The following is a 22702-nucleotide window of genomic DNA, read 5'->3' on the forward strand; positions in this document are numbered from 1 at the left end:
TGTCTGTCGACCAGATGAAATATATCCATTCAGAATACTTCCAAGCATCAGGTGATTTGTGTAAGTCATTTGTACTTGCTATTGTAATTATGTAATTTAATTATATATTACATAAAAAGAATTGTTTCTATGAAAACTAAACTGACTACTCAGTGAAGTCTCAACAAAGGCATGTCATCAAAAAATACTACTGTCAAACGAAACTATGAATGATCTCAGGAAAAAAAATGTAAAGCTGTAGGGATCAGCACTCAGATTACTTAGTCCTCGCTCGTCACAGAAACTCAAAATGCAATAGACTAATAGACAATGCATTATGGATACAGTGCATGGAGGGGAAAAAAGTGGAATCCAATGCAAATCCATGCTCAAATATCAAGAATAATGAGAAACAAACATTTGTTTCAAGTTAACTTTTATCAGTAAAGATTTTTGTGTGTGTGATACTTTAACATACTTTTTTGACGAACCAACTACTACTGGTCCCAATCATTTTGGTTTATTAATCTATTTATGTAGTGGAGGTACTGGGGCTTGAACCCAGGACTTTGTGCATGCTAGGCATACACTCTGCCACTGAGCTGTAAGTTCCCCCCCAATCATTTTGGATAAGAGGGCTTCTACTGTATTTTCTCCGTAACAAATTCACAAGCTGTTTATTAAGGTACTAGAACAAAGTTCTAAGAATAATCAAATCTGCTTTATTGCTAAACTACAACTTTCAAAAGTCAAACTGGAAGTTATCTTATTATCCTTACCCATCTTGTGTGGGTGGGTACTCGCATTCTTGTCCTTTGGGAAATACACCATTAGGATACAGGTCACATATTGGAACTGAGGGAGGGTCTGTTTGAACTTTTGCTGTGAGATACAAATAAAGCATTAGCTTCCGTAGTTAAAAATAAAATCAAGCAGTTATCATTACTATTTTTCTCAGTTCCTAATGGTTATTATATGCCCTAATTTCAAGGAACCTCCTTGCTATCACTTTACAGTTAAAAACAGAAGATACATCATCATGCTAGCCACCTCCTCTGCTTGGGAATAAAAATACTCAACTCCTCAGAACTCCATTATGTATTTAAATAGTATATGCCTTGGCAGAAAGTATACTTCTAATGTTTTTGTCTTCATTTACTATACTGGAAATGAAACAGCATGTAGAGGCTGGCTTTCACATGTAAAAATCAAAGAAGCAACAACAACAAAAATAAATTCTATAGCAATAAAGTAAAAATATAAAGCTATTATGTATTAATAAAGTAGGTTAAAAACTTATTTCAAGGGTAGATTGGATGTAAAGTTAAAGTGTATACACATCCAGTGCTAAAAGACTTTAGGTAGCCATAAACAAATTTCCAGATACTTCAAAAAAGCTATGGTGCTTAGCTTACGTTTTAAGAACATTATTTCCCTAACTATAATTTAAGACACCAGTGCTCCAAAATTTTTAAAAATATTTAGAAATCTGTTTTCCAAAAATCTGTTTAAATATGTAAGAACTAGTTATACAGTTCTTATTCTAAGAACTTTCTTTTAGTAATAAATGCTGAATCCAAGGAATGTTAGGAAGTTGCATAACAGTTAATTTATGCAATAATATGTGACTTTTGATGTATACCTGTGCAGCATTTACCAAGTATTGAGTTGAAGAGTGTGATTTTTCTTTTGATTATAGCTGGTCTTATATTATGGATTTTTGTCTTAAATTTTAACACATATTTTAGGGTTTTTTTTTTTTCCCTAAGAGGGGGAAAAAAGACACATATAAATAAAAATATGACCATTTACTAAGCCAAAGCATTTACCTATGGAACCATTTTTTGGTTCCCTCTTTTAATTCAAACAGTATTTCATGAGTACCAACTGTTTCCTTCTTTTAACACATTTAAAAGTGTTCTATGGGCAAATATCTTTGGGAAATACTGTTTTAGGCTCCTCCTAAGAGGGAACGTTAAAAATTTGAAATCAAAAAGGACTTCAGAGGTCATCTAATTTAGCCTCACAATGAAATCCAGGAACCCCCCACCTAGCACCCCTGACAGATAGCACTAAGTGCCTCACAATGGAAGCAGTCACTATCTCCTAAGCTAAAATCCATTCGTTTGGAGACAACTGTAACTATTAGAAAGGTCTTTCTACACTAATCTCCCTGTTACTTTCCTCTGTCAGTTCTACGTTTATTCTTTGCAGTTAAAAAAATTTTACTTTTCATTTCTACTGTTTCCTTCTTATGATGAGTAAACCACTTTAAGGGATGTGGTTCTTAACACTTTCACTCATAATCACTAACCTTGTCAGTATTTCTTTTAAGTTGGTACTATAACTGACTTCCATTAATAATCTAAATAAGGCATAATTAGTATAAGACTACACCACTGATTCTAAAACTCGTACTGTTACTGAAAGGTAAAGACTCCTAGTTTTTTGGTTCACATTGTACAAGCATTCAAAATCCTTAGGATCCTAGCACCCTATATTAAGTTTATATACATCTATTAAATTTCAGCTTGTTAATCTTAGCCAATTGTCTCAGTTTAAAATCTTTATTTTTGTCAACCAAAGTATTATGTCATCACCCTCAGCCTTATTTCATCTACAAATCTAATAAAGGTACCTTTTATATTATCCACAAATTATTAAGACAAGATAATTGAAGGACTCAAAAAGATCACTAGAGAAAAATAATCTGTATTCAAAATAAGTTGAAGTCTAGCTTTTACCACTTAATAGCTGTGACTTGGACAAATGACTAAACGTGCCAAGCCTGTTTCCTCATCTACAAAATGAAGAACCAGATGAACTCTTGGATAACATTTGAAAATTATAATACACTAAGTCCAAGTTATCATCTAAAACCATGAATAATTAAATATCTGTACTGCACTTAATCATCAACTATCATTTATAATTCTCTCACTTTATAGATGAGGAAAATGAAGGCAGCAGACTGCCCATGATTACATTATTTGGCTTATTCCAGAAGTGATTTATGACAGTCTACACAAATAAGAGACATTCAAAGTAAATTAGAGAGCAAAAATCAAAACACAGAAGAATATAAAATAGAATCTGAAATAAAGCCAATACAAAACCAGATATGGCTCTAAGCTTTCTAGCAGACTATATATAAAAAAAGGGCTCGGTTATTTGCGTAGTTCATGATGTTTCTGAGATAAAGTACATTAACCACTCAGGAAAAGCCCAATTATTCTTGATACTAAGACCAGACAAATCAGTATCTGTCGAGAGCGCAGATAAAGAAATATAATGAACATATAAGTTCAACAACATCCTCATAGGAGGCACAATAAAGGCTGATGGCATCATACTAAAATATCTGTCACTGGAAGAATTCTACCAAGGCCAAATACAAAACAGCTCCTTAACACTCCTCACTGCTTATTTACCTTCATTATGGAGCAATTTTAGAGTATTTGGAGAAATAGATTTTACTCAAGCCATTCTCAGGTAATAATACCATGTCTCACAAGCACACTTTGAACAATTTCTGAATGGAAGGAATATGATATCATAATCCCTGGAGATTCCTGGAATGCAAGTAACCTGTGCTCATTAAATATAGACTATGCTAGGGGCAGAGCTGACATCCTAAGGAGAAAGGTTTAACCAGGACAGATGCCTGAACAGAAAGAAGGCTATCCCATGTCCACCTAGAGACACATCTGGGGAATGACTGGCAGAGCCAATAGCTTTCTTAAAAATAATTTAAGTATTTCCCTCAACACAGAGATAAAAATGGAAGTCAAGCCCCCAATATTCTGATTTATACAATTTTAGCCTGAGATTTTAAAGGAAGGTTTAGCCAGACACTGAATAATAGTCCCTAACAGCCCAAAGAACATCCAAGATTAGAACTTGTTCTGATTCTCAACCCAACTTTAATTCCTCAATACTATACAATCTCCCCTTTGTCTTCCTGATAGAGTTTCAGATCCCTGAAGACATTCAGCTATACCATTTACAGAAACAAAATATAAGATCACATTTTAAGTGAATCTGAAATAGCGTGACACAAATGTTATTAATAAAAATTCACTATATTCACAAATTTTAAGTAATGGGAGTCCTCATTAAATATTCTTCAAAAATCTCTTAATATCAAAGCTGGCAGATGAACTGCGAACTATGTTAATCCTATTACCACTCAGTGGCATTACTTTAGCCATCACTGACAAAATTACTTGAATTACTCAAGTTTTAAATTATAAAGTTTTTTAGGAACCTATCCCTAACTTGCAATAAAATGCAGCAAACTTATTATTAACATTACTTGGCTGAATAACTGCTGAAGAAAATACCACAACAGTTAAAGCAAAGTACCTGCCAAATAGCTGGGAGTTTCCATTAAGCCTAAATTTATTTCCCTTATATATATCAGAATTTTAAGCAACTTCAAATCTACTCTTCAAACCTGCTGGTTAATAACCATTCTAATTTGTCAAGTAAGGTCAACTTATGACACTAACGTCCTCTCTTCTTCTTCTTCTTTTTCTTCTTCTTTCCAGTTGCTCCATCTCCATCACCATCTCCATCTAAGGAAACATAGTTTCAAGATCATTTAATCCTAATCAGCAGAGAGACAAAACAAGTACAAGCAGACAAGTACACACACATACAGTACATTTTAAATAGCAAAGTCAACTCAACATTCTTAGAATTTTGTATTAAGTACGAGAATTTGACTTGTGTAATCAAAAGCACTAGTAAACTTTACTTTGACTTACTCTAATAAAAGAATTGTTGAATAAGATATTTTAAGAATAAAAAAGTATTAAATAACACATCTTTTAAAAACTAAGAAAAATTAGTGTTAAATACCAATAATAATGACTATTATGACATCATCTGAAATTACATAATTATAATTTACATATGCTTTGCAGTTAAACATTTGTATTTCATGATCTCATGTAATCCTCAAAGCAACTGTGTGAGGTAAAAAGGAATGTTAAGGGACATGCCCAAGATAATTCTAACATAAATGACAGAATTAGACCAAGAATATGTCACCTGATTCCCAATCTAGTGAGAGGTGACTGGGGTCTCATATTTTAAAGTATCTTTCCAGCATAGTTGTTATTACAGAAAAAGAGGTCTCCTTCACAGTCAAATTGCGTACAAAAAAATCGTATTTTTAAGATGTGGTATATACATACAATGGAAAACTACTCAACCATAAAAAAGAATGAAATAATGCCATCTGCAGCAACGTGGATGGACCTAGAGATGATCATACTAAGTGGAATAAGTCAGAAAGACCAATATATGATATCACTTATATGTGGAATCTAAAAAAAGATACAAATTTTATTTACAAACCAGAAATAGACTCTCAGACATAGAAAACAAACTATGGTTACCAAAGGGGAAGTGGGGGAGGGATAAATTAGGAGTTTGCGATTAAAAGACACACACTACTATATATAAAATAGATAAACAAGGACCTACTTTACAGCATAGGGAACTATATTCAATTTCTTATAATAAGTGATAATGGAAAAGAATCTGAAAATATGTGTATATAAATTCATGTATAGGTATAACTGAATCACTTTGTTGTACATCTGAAATTAACACTGTAAGTCAACTACACTTCAATAAAAAGTAAAAATTTTAAAAAAATCCTATTTTTCCTAGGTTCATAGTTCTCATATTCTCAAAAGAACCTGATGCCCCAAAATGGAGGTTAAAAACTATTCAAAAATTAGTTAGCAAAAGAGTACCCAAAATAGCCATGATCTGTCTTGTCAGTTTTGATAGGACAACAATCTTCTATGAAGCCTAACGGCCATACCCTTGAACTTTGAGAAAAAATAAACAATACAATTAAGGCCAAAATTAAACAGTGACTTAAAACATTTTTAAATAAAGTTGTCAAAAACAGAACTACATGCCTGAATTTCTAAAAATGATGCTCAATAAATCTGAACAATCATTTCTGAAGTATGCTAATCTACAGACAAATCACACTGCTATGAAATACAGATGAATAGGACAGTGTCACAAATAATTAGAAGCTCATAGTTTAATAGTATGCTCATCATATGGTATTTTTTTTTAATGTTTAACCTAGTGGTAGTAATTAATGGCTACTAGCATTAATAATTTTACACAGTAAAACCTACACCCATATAACAATGTCAAATGACTGTTTATATTTTCTGCTCAAAGAGCTTCCTTTCTACTCCCAGACTGGTAAGTAGAAGTCATAAAAGAAAATCCCTCACCATGCTACCTACTATATTCTTCTATTATAATCATTAATTTAAACTGATCCTTAATTGTTTTTAAGCTCCTTAAGGATTAGACACCATTTCTTAAATTAAGCACAGTGCCAAGCATGTGACAAATGCTCAGTCTGTTTGATGAATGAATGTTCTTTTAGTTTACCTTATCTTATTTATATTTATTTTCACCTAATTGAGAAATAGGAAACAGCAGTTTACCAAAGAGGGAGGTAACATGATCTAGGGCTTTAATGAGTGGAATGACAGGAAATCATCAATATTTGACAATTTTTGACTTACAAAGTTGCATTTCTTAATGCTCAGCCTTATAAAATTAACAGAAACAGTGGAGACACAAATATTGCTGACTTACAAATTAGTGGTTTCTATATTCAAAAGCCTAACAAAAATAACAAGAAAAATTTTTGGAAAACACAACTTTGAATTTTCTCATGTGACATATATAGCAAACTCACATATTCTGCTCTACAGGTTTAACAGTACCCTTCTTCATTTATCAAATAAATAAATGAGTTCTTAAGTGCCATGCAATAGGGACAGAACAGTATACAAGATAGTCTTTGCTCTGTATGAACATTCAATGAGCACACAGCTATATACCTTAGATTGAACCTGAAACAAATGCTTCAAGATGTATAATCAGTTTTAAATACACACTCAAAATCCTTCCAGTTGTGTGACCCTGCGGAAGTTATTTAGCCTCCCCCTATAATGGTTTCCTCATCTTTAAAGTGGAATAAGACAAAGCTCCACCTTGATACTCAGTCATCATTCTAAGGCTAATTACTTTATCCAATGTCCAAAGTCACTGTTCAGTACAGAATGGCCACCATTTATTGAACACTTGTGCTAGAATTGCAGTAGAGCCAGGATCTCAGTATTAAACTACATATGCTTATGGTTCTACTTATCATACTATGCTACAATTTATGTTTTCACATGTCTTTCTTTCACAGCATCCCAGGATATTCTTAAAAAGCAGAGACTGTTTTATTTCTATATTAGCATTATGCCCAAATCAATTAATATTTGATAAATGACAACTGGACATCTATACACAAACAAAAAAGAACTTCAATCTTTACCTTGCACTATATACAAAAATTAATTCTAAATGGACCACAGACCTAAACATAATGTATTAAAAGGACAGTTCTTCCTTTTAACATTTACAACATATAAAACTTCTTGAATACAAGAGCAAATCTTCATGACCTTAGACACCTCAATTACTTAACTTTCTGGATAGGACACAAAAAGTATGACCCATAAAGGAAAAAACTAGATAAATTGGACTTCATCAAAATTAAAATAGTTTCTGCTGCAAACAATACCAGCATGGGAGAAAATATCTGATAAAGAACTTGCATCAAAAATATATAAAGTCATCAAAAAAATTTAAATAATAAATGCTGGGGAGGGTGTGGGGAAAGGGGAACCCTCCTACACTATTGGTAGGAATTTAAACTGGTGCAGCAACTATGGAAAATAGTATGGAGATTCCTTAAAAAACTAAAAATAGAGTTATCACATGATCCAGAAATCCCACTCTTGACATGTATCTGGAAAAGATGAAAACTCTTTTAATTCGAAAAGATACATGCACATACGTACATCACAGCAGCACTATTTACAGTAGGCAAGAACATGGAAGCAACCTAAGTTTGTCGACAGACAGATGAATGGGTAAAGATGTGGTGAATATATACAATAGAATATTACTCAGCCATAAAAAGGATGAAACATGCCATTTGCAACAACATAGATGGACTTAGAGATGATCACACTAAATGAAGTCAGAGAAAGACAAATATCATATGCTATCATTTATATGTGGAATCTAAAAAAATGACAAATGATATAAAAGGTAAATAAAAATATGAAAGGATACTCAACATCATCAGTCATTCAGGAAATGCAAATTAAAACCACAATGACATACCACTATACACCTATATTAGAAGGGCTAAAATTAAAACAAACAATATCAGTGCTTATGAGGATACAAAGGGACTGGAATTCTCAAACACTGCTGACAGGAATGCAAAATGGTACAGCCACTTTGGAAAATAGTTTGATAGTTTCTTATGAGGTTAAACATACACTTAACCACATGATCCTACATTTACACAGTAGAAACCCTACTCCTAGAAGAAATAAAAACATAAAGACCTGTATGCAAATGTTCACAGTAACTTTATCCATAATGGACAAAAACTCGAAATACCCCAAACTTTCATGGAGTAGTAAATGAATAAACAAATTTGGAATACTACTCAGCAATAAAAAGTAATGAACTACTGTACATAGGCAACAACCAGATGACTCACAAAAACATGCTAAGTAAAACAAGCCAGATACTGAAAGAGCTGCATAATGTAAAAATTCATTTATAGGAATATTGTTTAAAAAAAAACTATAGGAACAGAAAATATAACAGCAGTTGCCAGGCGTCAGGGTGTAGAGCAAGAGAACTGACTACAAAGGGACACAAGATAACTGTTTTGTGGAGATTAAAATGTTAAATGAAATGGTCCGCATTGTGGTAATGTTTATATAAATGCATACAGCTGTCAAAACTCACCAAACTATACATCTTAAAAAGGTGAATATACACAACATCAAGAGTAAACTCTAACGTAAACTAGACTTTGGGTGATAACGATGTATCAATGTAGGTCCGTCAACTGCAACAAATGTACCACTCCGCTGAAGGATGCTGATAATGGGAGAGGCTACGCATGCATGGTAGTAGGAAGTATACAGGAAATCTCTATACTTTCTGCTCAGTTTTACCTGAAACTGCTTTAAAAAATAGTTAATTAAAAAAAAAGTAATATATTATCCTAGGCAAATTATACCTCAATAAGCCTGACTTAAAATTTATTGAATTACTTCTAACAAATTATTAAATACCCACAGGATTAACTTTTTACACCAATACTCCAGTTTCAAATTAAATATAAAATTATCACCTTCTTTGCTTGCAAACCACCCCCTCAATCTCTAAACCAGCTTTCTGTCTTACTTCACCATTTTAGTCAACAGTACCAACATTCTGTCACCCAAATTCAAACCCCTAGAGTCTACTCTTGCCTCTCCTTCCTTTTCCCCAAATTGAAAGTCTCCAAATCCTTCAAATTCTGCTTCCCCAACCACGGTTCCATCGGACACTTCCTTTCCATTCTCATTTATGCCCACCAATTCAATCCTTCATTACCACATGCCTAGGGCTATTATCAAGTGGCCTTCAAAATGATCTCCATGCCTTTCCTATATGTTTCCTCTTTTCCAACAATCCTGCATATATATGAAAACTAAACTATTTTTTTCAGAGCATTCTTATTCTAAAAATGCTCATACTCATAGGAAAATAGATCAGATTTGTGGTTAAGAGGCAAGGGATGGGGAGAGGGAGAACTAGAAGGTGGTCAAAATGTATAAACCTCTAGTTATAAAATAAGTAGTGGGGATGTAGGGTACATAATTAATGTAGTTAACACTGCTGTATGTTATATATAAAAGTTGTTAAGAGTAAATCCTAAGAGTTCTCATCACAAGAAAAGAATTTTTTTGCCTTTATTTTGTACCTATATGAGACAATGGATATTCACTAAACTTACTGTAGTAATCATTTTACCATGTATATAAGTCCAATCATGCTGTATACCTTAAACTTACACAGTGTTGTCTCCAATTATATCTCAATAAAACTAAAAGAGAAAAAGGAATGAACAAATGAAAAATGGGAAAAAAAATGCTCAAAGGATTCCTCATAATCATCTCATAATGAGGCCAGTGTGCACTGTTCACTATGCTTTGAATATTTTCTCAGCACTGTCCTGCCCCAAAATGGTCTCTTCTGTTTGATTTTATTTAATTCCTTCCAATGAGCCTTCCTTCAGCATTCAGTCCACAATTTCAAACCCAAATTCCAATACATTTTATTTCAGGTACCAGTGTAGTAACATAGTACCAATATCTTATCCAGCATATCTTTTCACTTCTCTATTTTGTCTCTCCACAACCATCAGTTTTCCTTTAGAATAAAGATAGTGAAATACTACCTTCCCATCCCCTCAAAGACCTCTCACAAATTAGTAGTATTGGTTAGTCCTAATTACCAAAATGAATTTAGGAAAATGAACTCAAACTGGAAAAACTACTAATATTCCTAAAATTTTTTTTTAGTACATTGAAGATTTCCAATCTGATAAGCAAAATACCCTTCTTCAATATCAAGAGATTCATACAGCTTTGCAGAGGTGCAGTGGAACAAGGCATTGTCTTCAAGATTAGCACTGTGATATTCCACACATAGTGGGCCTATAGCAACCTATTACAGTACCTTGAATTTACAGATATCTTTCTCGTTAAAGAATTCAAAATATGTTCACTATCTGAAGCATAAACCAAGGTAGAATGGACAAGGTTTGTGTAAGGAAAAGGAAAAGCTAACTATTCCCTTATTCTGTAACCAAGCAGGATCCTGTGGGGCCTTCCCAAGGACAGATCCTATTTCTTCTGACTGTATGTAAAAAGGCTTTAAACTCCTAGGCCTTTCTCAAGTTCCAAAGAGCAAATTTAATCAAAGAAATGAGAAAATGCAGAAACAAAGGAAAACAAATTAAGCAAGACAAAATAATAATAGTTCAGCCATAAAAGAATGTTAAGGACCTTTAGTTTCTCCTCAAGGGCTCTAGATAATATCCTAAATCATATCCTTGAGTTGTGCTGCAGATACTAAAACCCCTACCAGGTAGAAAAAGTCAACTGTACTGACCACTAGCATACAAACTGCAGACTAGTTGAAGCCAGAAAACTGGTAACTGAGACTCTGCCCCCTCCACCCCTTCCAAAAATCACCTTGTTACCACACAACCAACCAATCAGAAGAAAGTCTATAAGCTGATCAGGAATCCTGCAACCCTCACCCCTAATGTTGCCTTTAAAAATTCTTTCCTAAAAGCCATGGGGGGGTTCAGGTCTCTTGAGCATGAGCTACCTGGTCTCCTTCCCTGGCAATTTGCAAAAAATACTGTACTTTCCTTCACCACAATGCAGCGTAAGGTTCTCTAACAAATCTTGGCACTTTTTTCACTAAATTTTTTACTGTAAGCTCCTTGAAGGCAGAGAACTTACCTTTCTAATGGAAAAACAAGTGCTCTGCATTATCGTAACATGATAATTAAAGTACAGCAGGTATTTGATGCTAAGGGTTGGAAGGCATAAGCCCAAGATGGCAGAGCCTGAGGCAGAATGGTCACAGCAGTAGGTAATTGAGAATGGGAAAGCCCTATCTCCTCTTCCGCCAGAAGAGAGTACAGAATAATAATAGTTCTCCTAACTAATCACTTCCTCCACTGTCTCACTGACAGTATAAATTCCAAGAGTTGTCTTTAACGAAATCTATGGAGAAAGCTCCAAAATACCACAAAGATCTAGGATCAGGGAATTTATAATAGATTTTATAAGCGCTCCAAGATGCTCCTTTGAGAATAAAGAGAAGTACCTTTGGCACTTGAAAGAGAGTAAAAGGAACAGACTTGGAACCAGTTGCTGTTTGAAACTCTGGCTCTATTTTATGCATACTAGCTGTGTCACATTAGACAAATCACATAACTCTTATTTCCTGTTTGCTTGATTTTGTGAGGGTAAAATGAGAATGCATGAATGTATCCTAAGATAGTGCACAATATATATCAGTTGTTCAATAAACATTAGTTAAATAAACAGGACTTCAATTTTATTAATACTCACCCACTACTTGGCCTTTACCAAGTACATTTTCAAGAGTTGTGATCTGTGTTATTTGAGCATTCAACATATTCAACTTTTTAAAAAGTTGCTAATAAATACCTTCTCCTCTTTGTGGCATTGAGGCTTTAACATCAATTAACCAAAACATCAGAGAATACTGGACTATATGAACAAATTAATAGTTTTAGTTTAAAGAATGTCTTATTTTTTTGCTTTTCTAACCACAAAAATCAAATTAACCATTTACCTTCATCATCATCATCTCTTTCTTTCTCTTCCAACGCTTGTCTTTCCAACTGTCTTGCTACATCATCAACTGAGGTTCCTGATTCTTTATCAGGTTCCTGTTGCCCTGCTGATCAAATATAAAAACATAAATCAAATCTAATAAAGATATTTTCCCACTAGAATATATTCTAAGGATCCTAAAAAATACACAAGTCCTTTCCTGATACACGTTCAGGAAACAAAAACAGAAATATTGTAAGCAAAATAGAATTTATATGATAGAGAAGAATCTTCTATCTCTAAGTAGTACTGTCCATCCAACAAAATATTCATTATACATTCTCTGTGCTAACAGCTAAAGGACAAACAAAAGTGTGAGTTGGTCCCTATCCTTAAGTAAATTAACTTCTTAAAGTATTTAACAATTAAACTACAAAAAATATTTCATTATCCAAATGGACAACAGATGCTAAAAAACTTAATAAGAGGATTTCTGTGGGACTCTGGGGGCTTTATGAAGAAAGAAGTTGTCAAGCTGGGCCAGGAAAAGTCAAAACAAACAAAAGAGATTTCATTACTAAAAACAAAATTCTCCAACAGCTATGCACAAGACCAGGCCCTGTTCTGGAAGGTATTACAATCTAGCTAAAAGAGCAATGTATATGCATAAATAGAAATAGTATTATCAGGCAGCACATAACGAAGTGACATCCTGGCTACTGCAGAGAGTTCATACAGAGATATAACAATTAAAAATATTTTAGAGGCAGTCTGCTGAACACCTTAAAGAACAAACTGAAGAGTTTGGCTTGCATCTGAAAGCCAAGAACCAGACTATGTTCTGGGATTTAACTTTGCTCTGGAAGTGTCCCAGCACCTACAACTCTCCCTATTCAACTCCCATCTAATCAAAATTTCAGAAATATACAGATTAGCCCTCTCCAACCTCTATCAACTCCACATTCATCACCTATGGCCTCTCCATTTTTCTCTCATTTTTTCCGTGGCTGATTTTAATTAGAAATAGTATAAACTACTTTTCCTAAAATGAACGCCTTTGAGCAACAAAAACACTTGACTTCTTGAAATCAAATATAACTCATGATATAATCCAAGTGTTAACTTTCAGCTGTTTTCCTTGCCTTACTAGTGGATTTAGAGAAGTTCCATTCGGACCTACAGAATATCTAGACTGCCTACAAGTGGCATCCTAACTCAGGTCTAAAAGCCCTAAAGTTAGATGATGCTGTAGCATTAGGCAGATGAGGCACCACCATCACATACATCCTTCAATTACCACTCAGTGACAAGAGAGCGTGGGCATACACACATCCATACAGACCCCAGAAGTGCAGCTTGCCACAAAAAATCCCTCTGTAAACTGGGGTGGTGGGGAGAGGAGCAGTCGAGACACTAAGACCTGCCAACTCCACCCCCACCCTCAACGAAATTATGTCCCACGTTGTTCTAGTAAAGAGGAGGCAGTATGGGTCGGAACCAGATTCTGGAGGAGGCCAAACCGTGAGGAAGGTGGGAGGGCTGGGCCCTATGCACCGCTCCAAGTCCGTTGCACGGTCTGCGTGGGAGCGGAGTTCTGGCAACACAGTGGCCCAAGAGTTACCTCTAGGGAAGCTGAGGCACCCTCTTCTCTTCCACCCCACACCCACCAGCTCCCTAGTCCCACGGGAGAAACCGCCTCTCTCCGGGACTGGGAATCTGCAGCCTGGCCTGGACACAAATTCAGTCCTGGGAACCAGCCTAGGGTTCCGAGTCCCCAGTCCCTGTCACCCACGCCGGGCCTGAGTCGAGCCGTTCCGCCATCCCGGCGTGGACTGGGAAAACATAAAACTCCTTTTACCTGTGGCAGCCCCTTTACTCTTCTTCTTCTTCCGTCTTTTTTTCTTGGCTGCCTCCTCAGCCGTAGTGGCAGCTCCCTCCTCCCTGTCGTCTGGATCCAGGTCGCCATTCAGGTGGCTCCCGGAGGACGCTACCTCCTCCACGCCCGCCATATTGCCCGAGAGAGCGCGAGGGAGTGAGACAGAACGCTGAAGGCCCGCTCCTTCTTCACACACCTACGCCGGAAGCTGCTCTCTATGGTAGGGCCGCGGGGAATGCTGGGACGGAGGAGGACTCGACGCGACAGGTCGCGCGCAGAGTAGGCGGGGCTCACGTCGGATTGCGCGCGGCTGAGGTGGTGGCGAAAAGCCGGCCATGCCGGTTCTGTGTGTCGTCCCGCGCTTCGGGCAAACCTGCCTGCTTGTGTCAGTTTGATTTCCTGCACCTACCCTGTGGAGTGGCGCTGCCCACGAGAGAGAGGCGCGTCTCCGCTGAAACCCAAAAGTTTTATATTCATGGTTTTATACAACATACCGGAAGCGAGGAGAGGGGCGAAAAAAGTGCCTTCAGTTGCACATACTTCTTTTTTATGACTCAAAAGGACCGCGTTGTCATTCATAATTACAGCTCACGGCGAGGCTGTCCAGGCGCTTAAGGAAATGTACCTGCAAAAGGGTTTGAGGAGGCCGTCAGAGAAGAGAACGTAAGACGTTTATTATTAGGGACGCCAGCGGAAGGCAGCGCCTCAGGAAGGAAGGAGTGGTCAACTGCGTTGAGTGCTGCTAAGAGGTCAAGTAAGAGGACTCAAAAATATCAGATATATATTGTAATATGGAAGCCACTGGTGACCCTAGCAAGAGCTATTTAGGTAGAGAGATGGAAGCCAGACTAAAGAGAGTTGAGAAACGAGAGGAAATATAGAATCTTCTCATCCTTCAAGTTTTCAGCTTAAATGCACTCCCTCAGATAATCCGTCCTCAACAATCTAAATCAGGCCTTGCTCATACAACCTTTCATTGAACCTCTTCCTATAGTAGTTTGTAATTAATTTATTTGTGTGATTATTTGTTATATGTGTTTCTCTCCAACTGCCTTGAGCTCAAAGACAGGAGCCTTGCATGTTTTGTGCTCTTATCACCAGCACCCACCTTTAATCTAAAGCGTAGTAGGAACCCAGTAAATACTCAGTGTATAAATAGCACTTAAAAAGAAGCCCAAGGGCTTGACATTCATCTCACTTAACCCACTTTCGAGTTGGGGAAATTAGAGAGTTTTGGTAAATTGCGCTAAGTCATATAGGACATAAATAGGAGAGCTTGAATCCAAACCCAAGTCATTAGGCACCAGAAATTTAATAATTCTGTATTCTGCCTTCCCAACTGAAATTCAAATCAGTTCAATACAAATGTATTCATTGCAGACTAGAAATAATTTTTCTTGGTGGAAGTTAAAAAAGTGAAAAAAAAGGTATCCAAGAAAATTTAGCATTCAACATCCTTAAAAGTAAGTTCAGCTATATAAAAAAATGTGTTCAAGCTTTATTGTGAATCTTCCCAATTCCTGTAAAAGTTCTGGGAACACTTGGGCGGTGGCTACCACCTCAGACCCAACCCAGGAGACACAGTGTCCTGGGAGACAGAACCTGTGGGGTTGGTAGATGAATTTTGATGAAGGGTACTTGAGGTATAAGTTGATCTACAGAGCTACTAATGTCAAAATAAAATTTGTTCACTGAAAAAATAAGATGCTAAAATCCAATAATAAAACAAAATAGAGTTTCTTGGCTGCAAAGGCATTGTACTCTACTTTTCCCCCTTCCTCTCCTGAAAAGAGGCAAGAAAATAAAACTTTAAGGTAATAGTAAAAAACAATACATATTTTGACAGTATGATAATGGATATTTGCTGGATGATAATTTTCCAGGACACTCCAGAGTTTAAGGTAACTAAACAGCCCAGGACACTCCTTATTTTTACCATTTTTCTTCATTTGGTTTTGTCTACAAGAGGAAATTGGGGAAAAGGAATGAGAAATGTTGAAGCATACGTAAGAATCTAAGAGAACCTGTAATAAATATAACTCAATACCAGCACAGACTAAAATATTTTTTGTAGGTAATTACATGAAGTCATTTTGTCTCAGATGGTTAACTAGATAAGCAGATGAAAATAATTTTTTTCCTTAGAGAGTGTTTCCTGTTGTAAGATCAATGTATTGTAGTAAGATATATTTGTTTTGTCCAAAAAATGTATTTTTGCTGAGAAAATCTTAATTCCAAAAAGAAACCACATGATTAGCCCCTGCATGATTTTCTTTGAAGTCCTTGCTAGTGGTATGGTTTGGGACAGGTCACTTAATCTCTTCAAATTTCAGTTTTCTTATTTGTACAATGAGGATTATAATAGTACCACATCATAAGATATGGAAATTTAATTTCAAAATGGAGAGAAAGCAGTTATGACAGCACAATATTGACACAATAGTGATAAGTGTTAGCCAACATTACTGTTAATAAGCCATGCTCTTGAAAATTTTCCCTTTGTATGGATTATATGATGGCCTAGGTATCCTAAGGCACACATGTATTATGTGATCTTTGGCAATGGGTTGACAAGAAATATAAAGAAAAAAATGAGAAAAATTGATTGCTTGACATTAAGGGAAATACTGAGGATTTTTTTCATATCTTCATGGTTAAAAATGCTATATAACTACTTTAATAGTGTATAGATGATATGGCATATATAGATATAGATAGAAATATACTGACACTTCAATATATTCACAGCTTCAATATATGAATTAGAGGGAGTACAATTCAGACCATAAGAGAGACATGCCGTATGTCCCTTGGAGAAGGCAGCAGGGAATTGCTCCTGACCAAGAACCACTAGCATTAAGGCATGAAAGAATATGGCATGTGTAGGGCAAGTTCTTGCTGAGAACTAGGTGAATTGGGACCAGATTGTAAAGGTCCTTCTATGCTACCCTAAAGAGTATGGCTTTTATTGTACGTGTTTTATTTAAAAAGCCAAATATATTTAAAGAACTGTTTTCTATTCTGAGAGTATGTTACTTTCTAATTTTTGAAGTTCAACAGTCTTCTAGAATTATTGTAAAGTTACAGAGTAGATGATAATTTCTTGTGTGCTGAGAAAATTTTTTAAGAAGAGAGGCCCACACTATATCAGTTCTCAAAACCATTTTTTAAATTTTTATCACAGTGAAATCCCTAAGTCTGATGGCCTCTATTCTAAAGAAAGAATTGGAGATGGCAGAGCCTGGTAGTAGAGGATCTTAGTACTTGTTAAGATGTTATTGCTGATAATAATATTGATGAGAACTTATGTGAAGGCTATTGGGGGTGGCTAGAGAGGAAAGATTGGGTTGCAGAAACATTTCTAATTTAGAATTGAGAGTTTAATGGTCCCTTGACTGTGGAGAGGGAGTTGAGGATGACACCCAGGTTTCTGGCTTGGGTTCCTGGGTGGATAGTGGTACCACTCCCTGAGATAGGGAACAAAGGAGGAGGAGGAGGTTTTGGAGGAGGTGGAAGGGAAGATAAGGTTTGGGCATTTTAAATTTGAGATGCCTTTATAGCATCCAGACAGAGATATCTAGTAGTAAGTTAGAAATACGAATCTGGAGATATAGACGTGAGAGTTATTAGGGATTGGGTGTGATAGAAGGCTAAGAATGAAGTAGTTCAGGGAGAAGGGAAAAGTTACAAAAACCAACAAGAAGGAGAAAACACTTAGAGAATAATCACATGGAAGTGAGGAGGGGAAAAGTTTTCACAAAACAAAAATTTGGTCAGCACATCATCTGTTGAGTAAAGATCAAGTAGTACAAACTCTCAAACTAGACCATTGATATGAGCCATTAGGAGGCCACTGATGGCTTAGTGAGAGCAGTGTTGTTAGGGGGCACCCAAAAAGGATCCTCACAAAAGATTGGGATGCACTCTCCTAGACGTCAGCTCAAGGAGCAAAGGATCCTTCTATTTCAAACCCATTTCATCAATGACTCTTGCAGTGCTCTTCTCTTTTATTCTCTTTTATTCTCCTGGAGAGCACCTTTCTTGAAATTAAGTGTGGCTCTCTTACCACATTCTCTTCTGTAATTCTTTACCTATTTTAGTCTGAGAGTGATCCTGGGGATGAAACCTGAACAACAGAAGAATGGAAAGATGCTTGGCTGTTGGTGATGTTATTCAGCCTCTCAATTGGAAAGCCCTAGGCTACTCACTCGTCCTTCCAATGTGTAAGATATGATGTCTCTGTACTGTTAAAACAGATTTCTAGTACTTTAAACAGTCATTTTGATACAAATTTCAGAATGTAGAGGACTTGGTACTCAGTTGGTATTCTTGATCCAGAAATTCCAAGCTTAGATTTCCAGTGAATGCAAATTACTGAGATAAAAGACATGAGTGGAATCAACTGATCTTGAGATTCTGAATGGAACACTGGTAGAAAGTTATTTTGGGGTCAGAACCAACGGATCTCTAATATTCTTTGGGCCTGAAAACTGGCAGCAGCTGGTGGGACAGAAGGTAGGTAATTTTTAAGGCACTCAGATATTTTCAAGGACCTGATTTCTGGAGGATGACATCTCGAGGTTGGTATGAGTGGAAGCTGGAATGGCTGAGGCTCTTGGGTTCTCCTTTTTAAAAATTTTGATAATCTACATGCCATAAAATTCATCATTTTTAAGTGTAAAATTCTGTGGGTTTTAGTATAAGTGTAACACCACCATCACTATCTAATTACATAACATTTTCCATTTATCAGTTAAAAGACATTTGGTAACTCTATTTTTAGTTTTTTAAGGAACCTCCATACTGTCCTCCATAGTGGCTACATCAGTTTACATTTCTACCAACATTCCCTTTTCTCCAAACTCTCTCCAGCATTTATTATTTGTAGGCGTCTTGATCTTAGCCATTCTGACTGGTATGAGGTGATACCTCATTATAGTTTTGATTTGCATTTCTCTAATATACACACTACTATATATAAAATAGATCAACAACAAGGACCTACATTATAGCACAGGGAGCTATATTCAACATCTTGTAATAACCTACAATGGAAAATAATCTGAAAAAGAATATTGATATACATATATATATATATATATATAAAACCGAATCATTTTGCTGTACACCTGAAACCAGCACAACATAGTAAATCAACTACACTTCAGTTTAAATAAAGACATCTGGATTGTTTCTAATTTTTGACTATTATAAATAATGCTGTTATAAACATTCCTGTACCAGTTTTGGTGTGGCTATATGTTTTCATTTCTCTTAGGTATGTATCTAGGAATACAATTGTTGGGTCATATGGTAACTCTGTATTTAATCTTTTAATGAACTCCCAGACAGTTTTCAAAAGCAAGTACAGCATTTTACATTCCTCATACACTATTGGTAGGTTTAAAACTTGAGTTATTTGTCTTTATTGTTGAGTTTAATTTCTTTCAATTATGTTTTGTAGTTTTCAGTATTACAATTCTTTAGCTTAATTTATACTTAAGTATTTTATTCTTTTTGATACTACTGTAAATGGAATTTTCTTAATTTCACTTTCACATTGTTTATTACAAGTGTGTAGAAATAGAACTGACTTTTGTACATTATCTTAAACCTTGAAACCTTGCTGAATTTATTTACTTATTTATTTTTATTGAGGTATAGTCAGTTTACAATGTTGTGTCAATTTCTGGTGTACAGCACAATTCTTCAGTCATACATGAGTGTACATATACTTATGTTCATATTCTTTTTCACCATAAGCTACTACAAGATATTGAATATATTTCCCTGTGCTATACAGTATAAACTTGTTTATCTATTTTATATATACCAGTTCGTATCTGCATATCGTGAACTCCCAGTTTATCCCTTCCCAGTCCCCTCCGCCCTGGCAGCCACAACTCTGTATCCTATGTCTGTGAGTCTGTTTCTGTTTTTTGTATAAGTTCATTTGTCTTTTTTGTTTTTAAGATATTTATTATCTCTAATTAATTCTTCATGGGTTCCTTAGGATTTTCTGTATACAATATCATGTGATGTAACAAATAGTTTTTCTTCATTTCCCAATAGGGGTTTTTTGGTTATTTTTTTGTTTTTAGGACATCTTGTCCTTGTCTTGTTCCTGATTTTAGGGTGAAAGCTTTTCATTAAATATATTAGCTGTGATTGTTTTTGCAGATGCCTTGTATAAACTTGAGGAAATTCCCTTCTATTTCTAGTTTGCTGAATGATTTTATCATAAAAGCCAAATGCTTTTCTGTGTCTATAAAGAAGATCATGTGGTTTCTTGTTCTATTGATATGTTGGTTATATTGATAGATTTTTGGATGTTAAACCAACCTTGTTCCCTGGGAAAAATCTCACAAGGACATAATGTAAACTTCTTTTTGTATGTTGCTGAATTTAGTTTGCTAGTATTTTGTTGAGCATATTAGAACTTATATTTATAAGGGATGTTGGTCTGTGGGTATTTTTTGAAGTATTGTTTATTTACAATATTGCATTAGTTTCAGGTGAACAGCATAGTGATTCAGGGTTTTTTGCAGATTATATTCCATTACAAGATATTGATTATAATTCCCTGCAGTTTGTGTCTGTTTATCTCATACTCCTAATTTGTCCCTCCTCCCCTTTCTTCTTCTCTTTAGTAACCTTAAGTTTGTTTTCTATGTCTGTGAGTCTGTTTGTATATAGTTTTATTTGTATTTTTTTTTAGATTCCACATATAAGTGATGGCATATGATATTCATCTTTCTCTGACTTATTTCACTAAGCATGATGTTTTCTAGGTCTGTCCATGTTGCTGCAAATGGCAATATTTCATTATTCTTTATGGTTGAGTAATATTCCATTGCATATACATCCCACACCTTCTTTATCCAGTTATCTGTTGATGGGCATTTGGGTTGTTTCCATGTCTTGGCTATTGTAAATAGGGCTGCTGTGAACATTGGAGTGCATGTATCTTTTTGAAATAGAGTTTTCATTTTTTTCTGGACATATACCCAGCAGTGGGATTGCTTGATCATATGGTAGCTCTGTTTTTAGTTTTTTAAGGGACCTCTACACTGTTCTTTATATTGGCTGTACCAAAGTACATTCCCACCAACAGTGTAGGAGAGTTCCTTTTCTCCACATCCTCTCCAGCATTTATTATTTGATGATGGCCATTCTGACCTATGTGAGGTGATACCTCATTATAGTTTTTGTCTTCTTTGAACAAATGTCTATTTAGGGCTTCTGCCAATTTTTTTTTTTTTTTTGCTATACAGTATAAACTTGTTGTTTATCTATTTTATATATAGTAGTTAGTATCTGCAAATCTCAAACTCCCAATTTATCCCTTGCCACCCCTTTTCCCCTCCCCCAGTAACCAAAAGTTTATTTTCTATGTCTGTGTCTGTTTCTGTTTTGTAAATAAGTTCATTTGTCTTTTTTTTTTTAAGATTCCACATATAAGTGGTATCATATGGTATTTTTTTAACATTTTTTATTGATTTATAATCATTTTACAATGTTGTGTCAAATTCCAGTGTTCAGCACAATGTTTCAGTCATTCATGGACATATACACACTCATTGTCACATTTTTTTCTCTGTGAGTTATCATAACATTTTGTGTATATCTCCCTGTGCTATACAGTATAATCTGGTTTATCTATTCTACAATTTTGAAATCCCAGTCTATCCCTTCCCACCCTCCACCCCCCTGGCAACCACAAGTCTGTATTCTCTGTCTATGAGTCTATTTCTGTCCTGTATTTATGCTTTGTTTTTGTTTGTTTGTTTTTGTTTTTGTTTTTTAGATTCCACATATGAGCAATCTCATCTGGTATTTTTCTTTCTCTTTCTGGCTTACTTCACTTAGAATGACAATCTCCAGTTCCATCCATGTTGCTACAAATGGCATTATTTTATTATCTTTTATGGCTGAGTAGTATTCCCTTGTATAAATATACTGCTTCTTCTTTATCCAGTCATTTGTCCATGGAAATTTAGGTTATTTCCACATCTTGGCTATAGTAAGTAGTGCTGCTATGAACATTGGGGTGCATGTATCTTTTCGAATTAAAATTCCCTCTAGATATATGCCTAGGAGTGGGATTGCTGGATCATATGCTAAGTCTATTTTTAGTTTTTTGAGGAATCTCTGTACTGTTTTCCATAATAGCTGCACCAAACTATTCCCATCAACAGTGTAGGAGGGTTTCCTTTTCTCTACACCCTCTTTAGGATTTACTGTTTGTGGACTTTTTAATGATGGCCATTCTGACTGGTGTGAGGTGATACTTTATTGTAGTTTTGATTTGCATTTCTCTGATAATTAGCAATATTGAGCATTTTTTATGTGGCTATTGGCCATTTGTATGCCTTCATTGGAGAATTGCTCGTTTAGGTCTTCTGCTCATTTTTGGATTGGGTTTTTTATTATTATTATTAAGTTGTATGAGCTGTTTATATATTCTGGAAATTAAGCCCTTGTCAGTCTCATCTTTTGCAAATATTTTCTCTCATTGACTAGGTCCCATTTGTTTATTTTTGCTTTTATTTCTGATCTAAGAAAA

At 35.4% G+C, this 22702-nt stretch overlaps 1 protein-coding gene across 2 annotated transcripts in view; it reads right to left on the reverse strand.

The window, feature by feature from the left end:
• Positions 1-14347, reverse strand: part of METAP2 (methionyl aminopeptidase 2) — a 29366-nt gene extending 15019 nt beyond the window's left edge. Inside the window, exons 1-4 of one of the 2 annotated variants that reach the window (XM_006187457.3) lie at positions 14119-14347; positions 12280-12387; positions 4491-4556; positions 759-861 (exon numbers count right to left, since the gene is read on the reverse strand). In XM_006187457.3, the coding sequence (XP_006187519.1) occupies positions 759-861; positions 4491-4556; positions 12280-12387; positions 14119-14269 (428 nt within the window). In that variant the 5' untranslated portion in view covers positions 14270-14347. The remainder of the gene's footprint in view (positions 1-758; positions 862-4490; positions 4557-12279; positions 12388-14118) is intronic. The other variant, XM_006187458.3, reaches the window with a different exon arrangement.
• Between the last annotated feature and the right edge of the window lie 8355 nt (positions 14348-22702).

Source organism: Camelus ferus, chromosome 12 (assembly GCF_009834535.1).
Source record: "Camelus ferus isolate YT-003-E chromosome 12, BCGSAC_Cfer_1.0, whole genome shotgun sequence".
In the NCBI taxonomy this organism is placed as follows: domain Eukaryota; kingdom Metazoa; phylum Chordata; class Mammalia; order Artiodactyla; family Camelidae; genus Camelus; species Camelus ferus.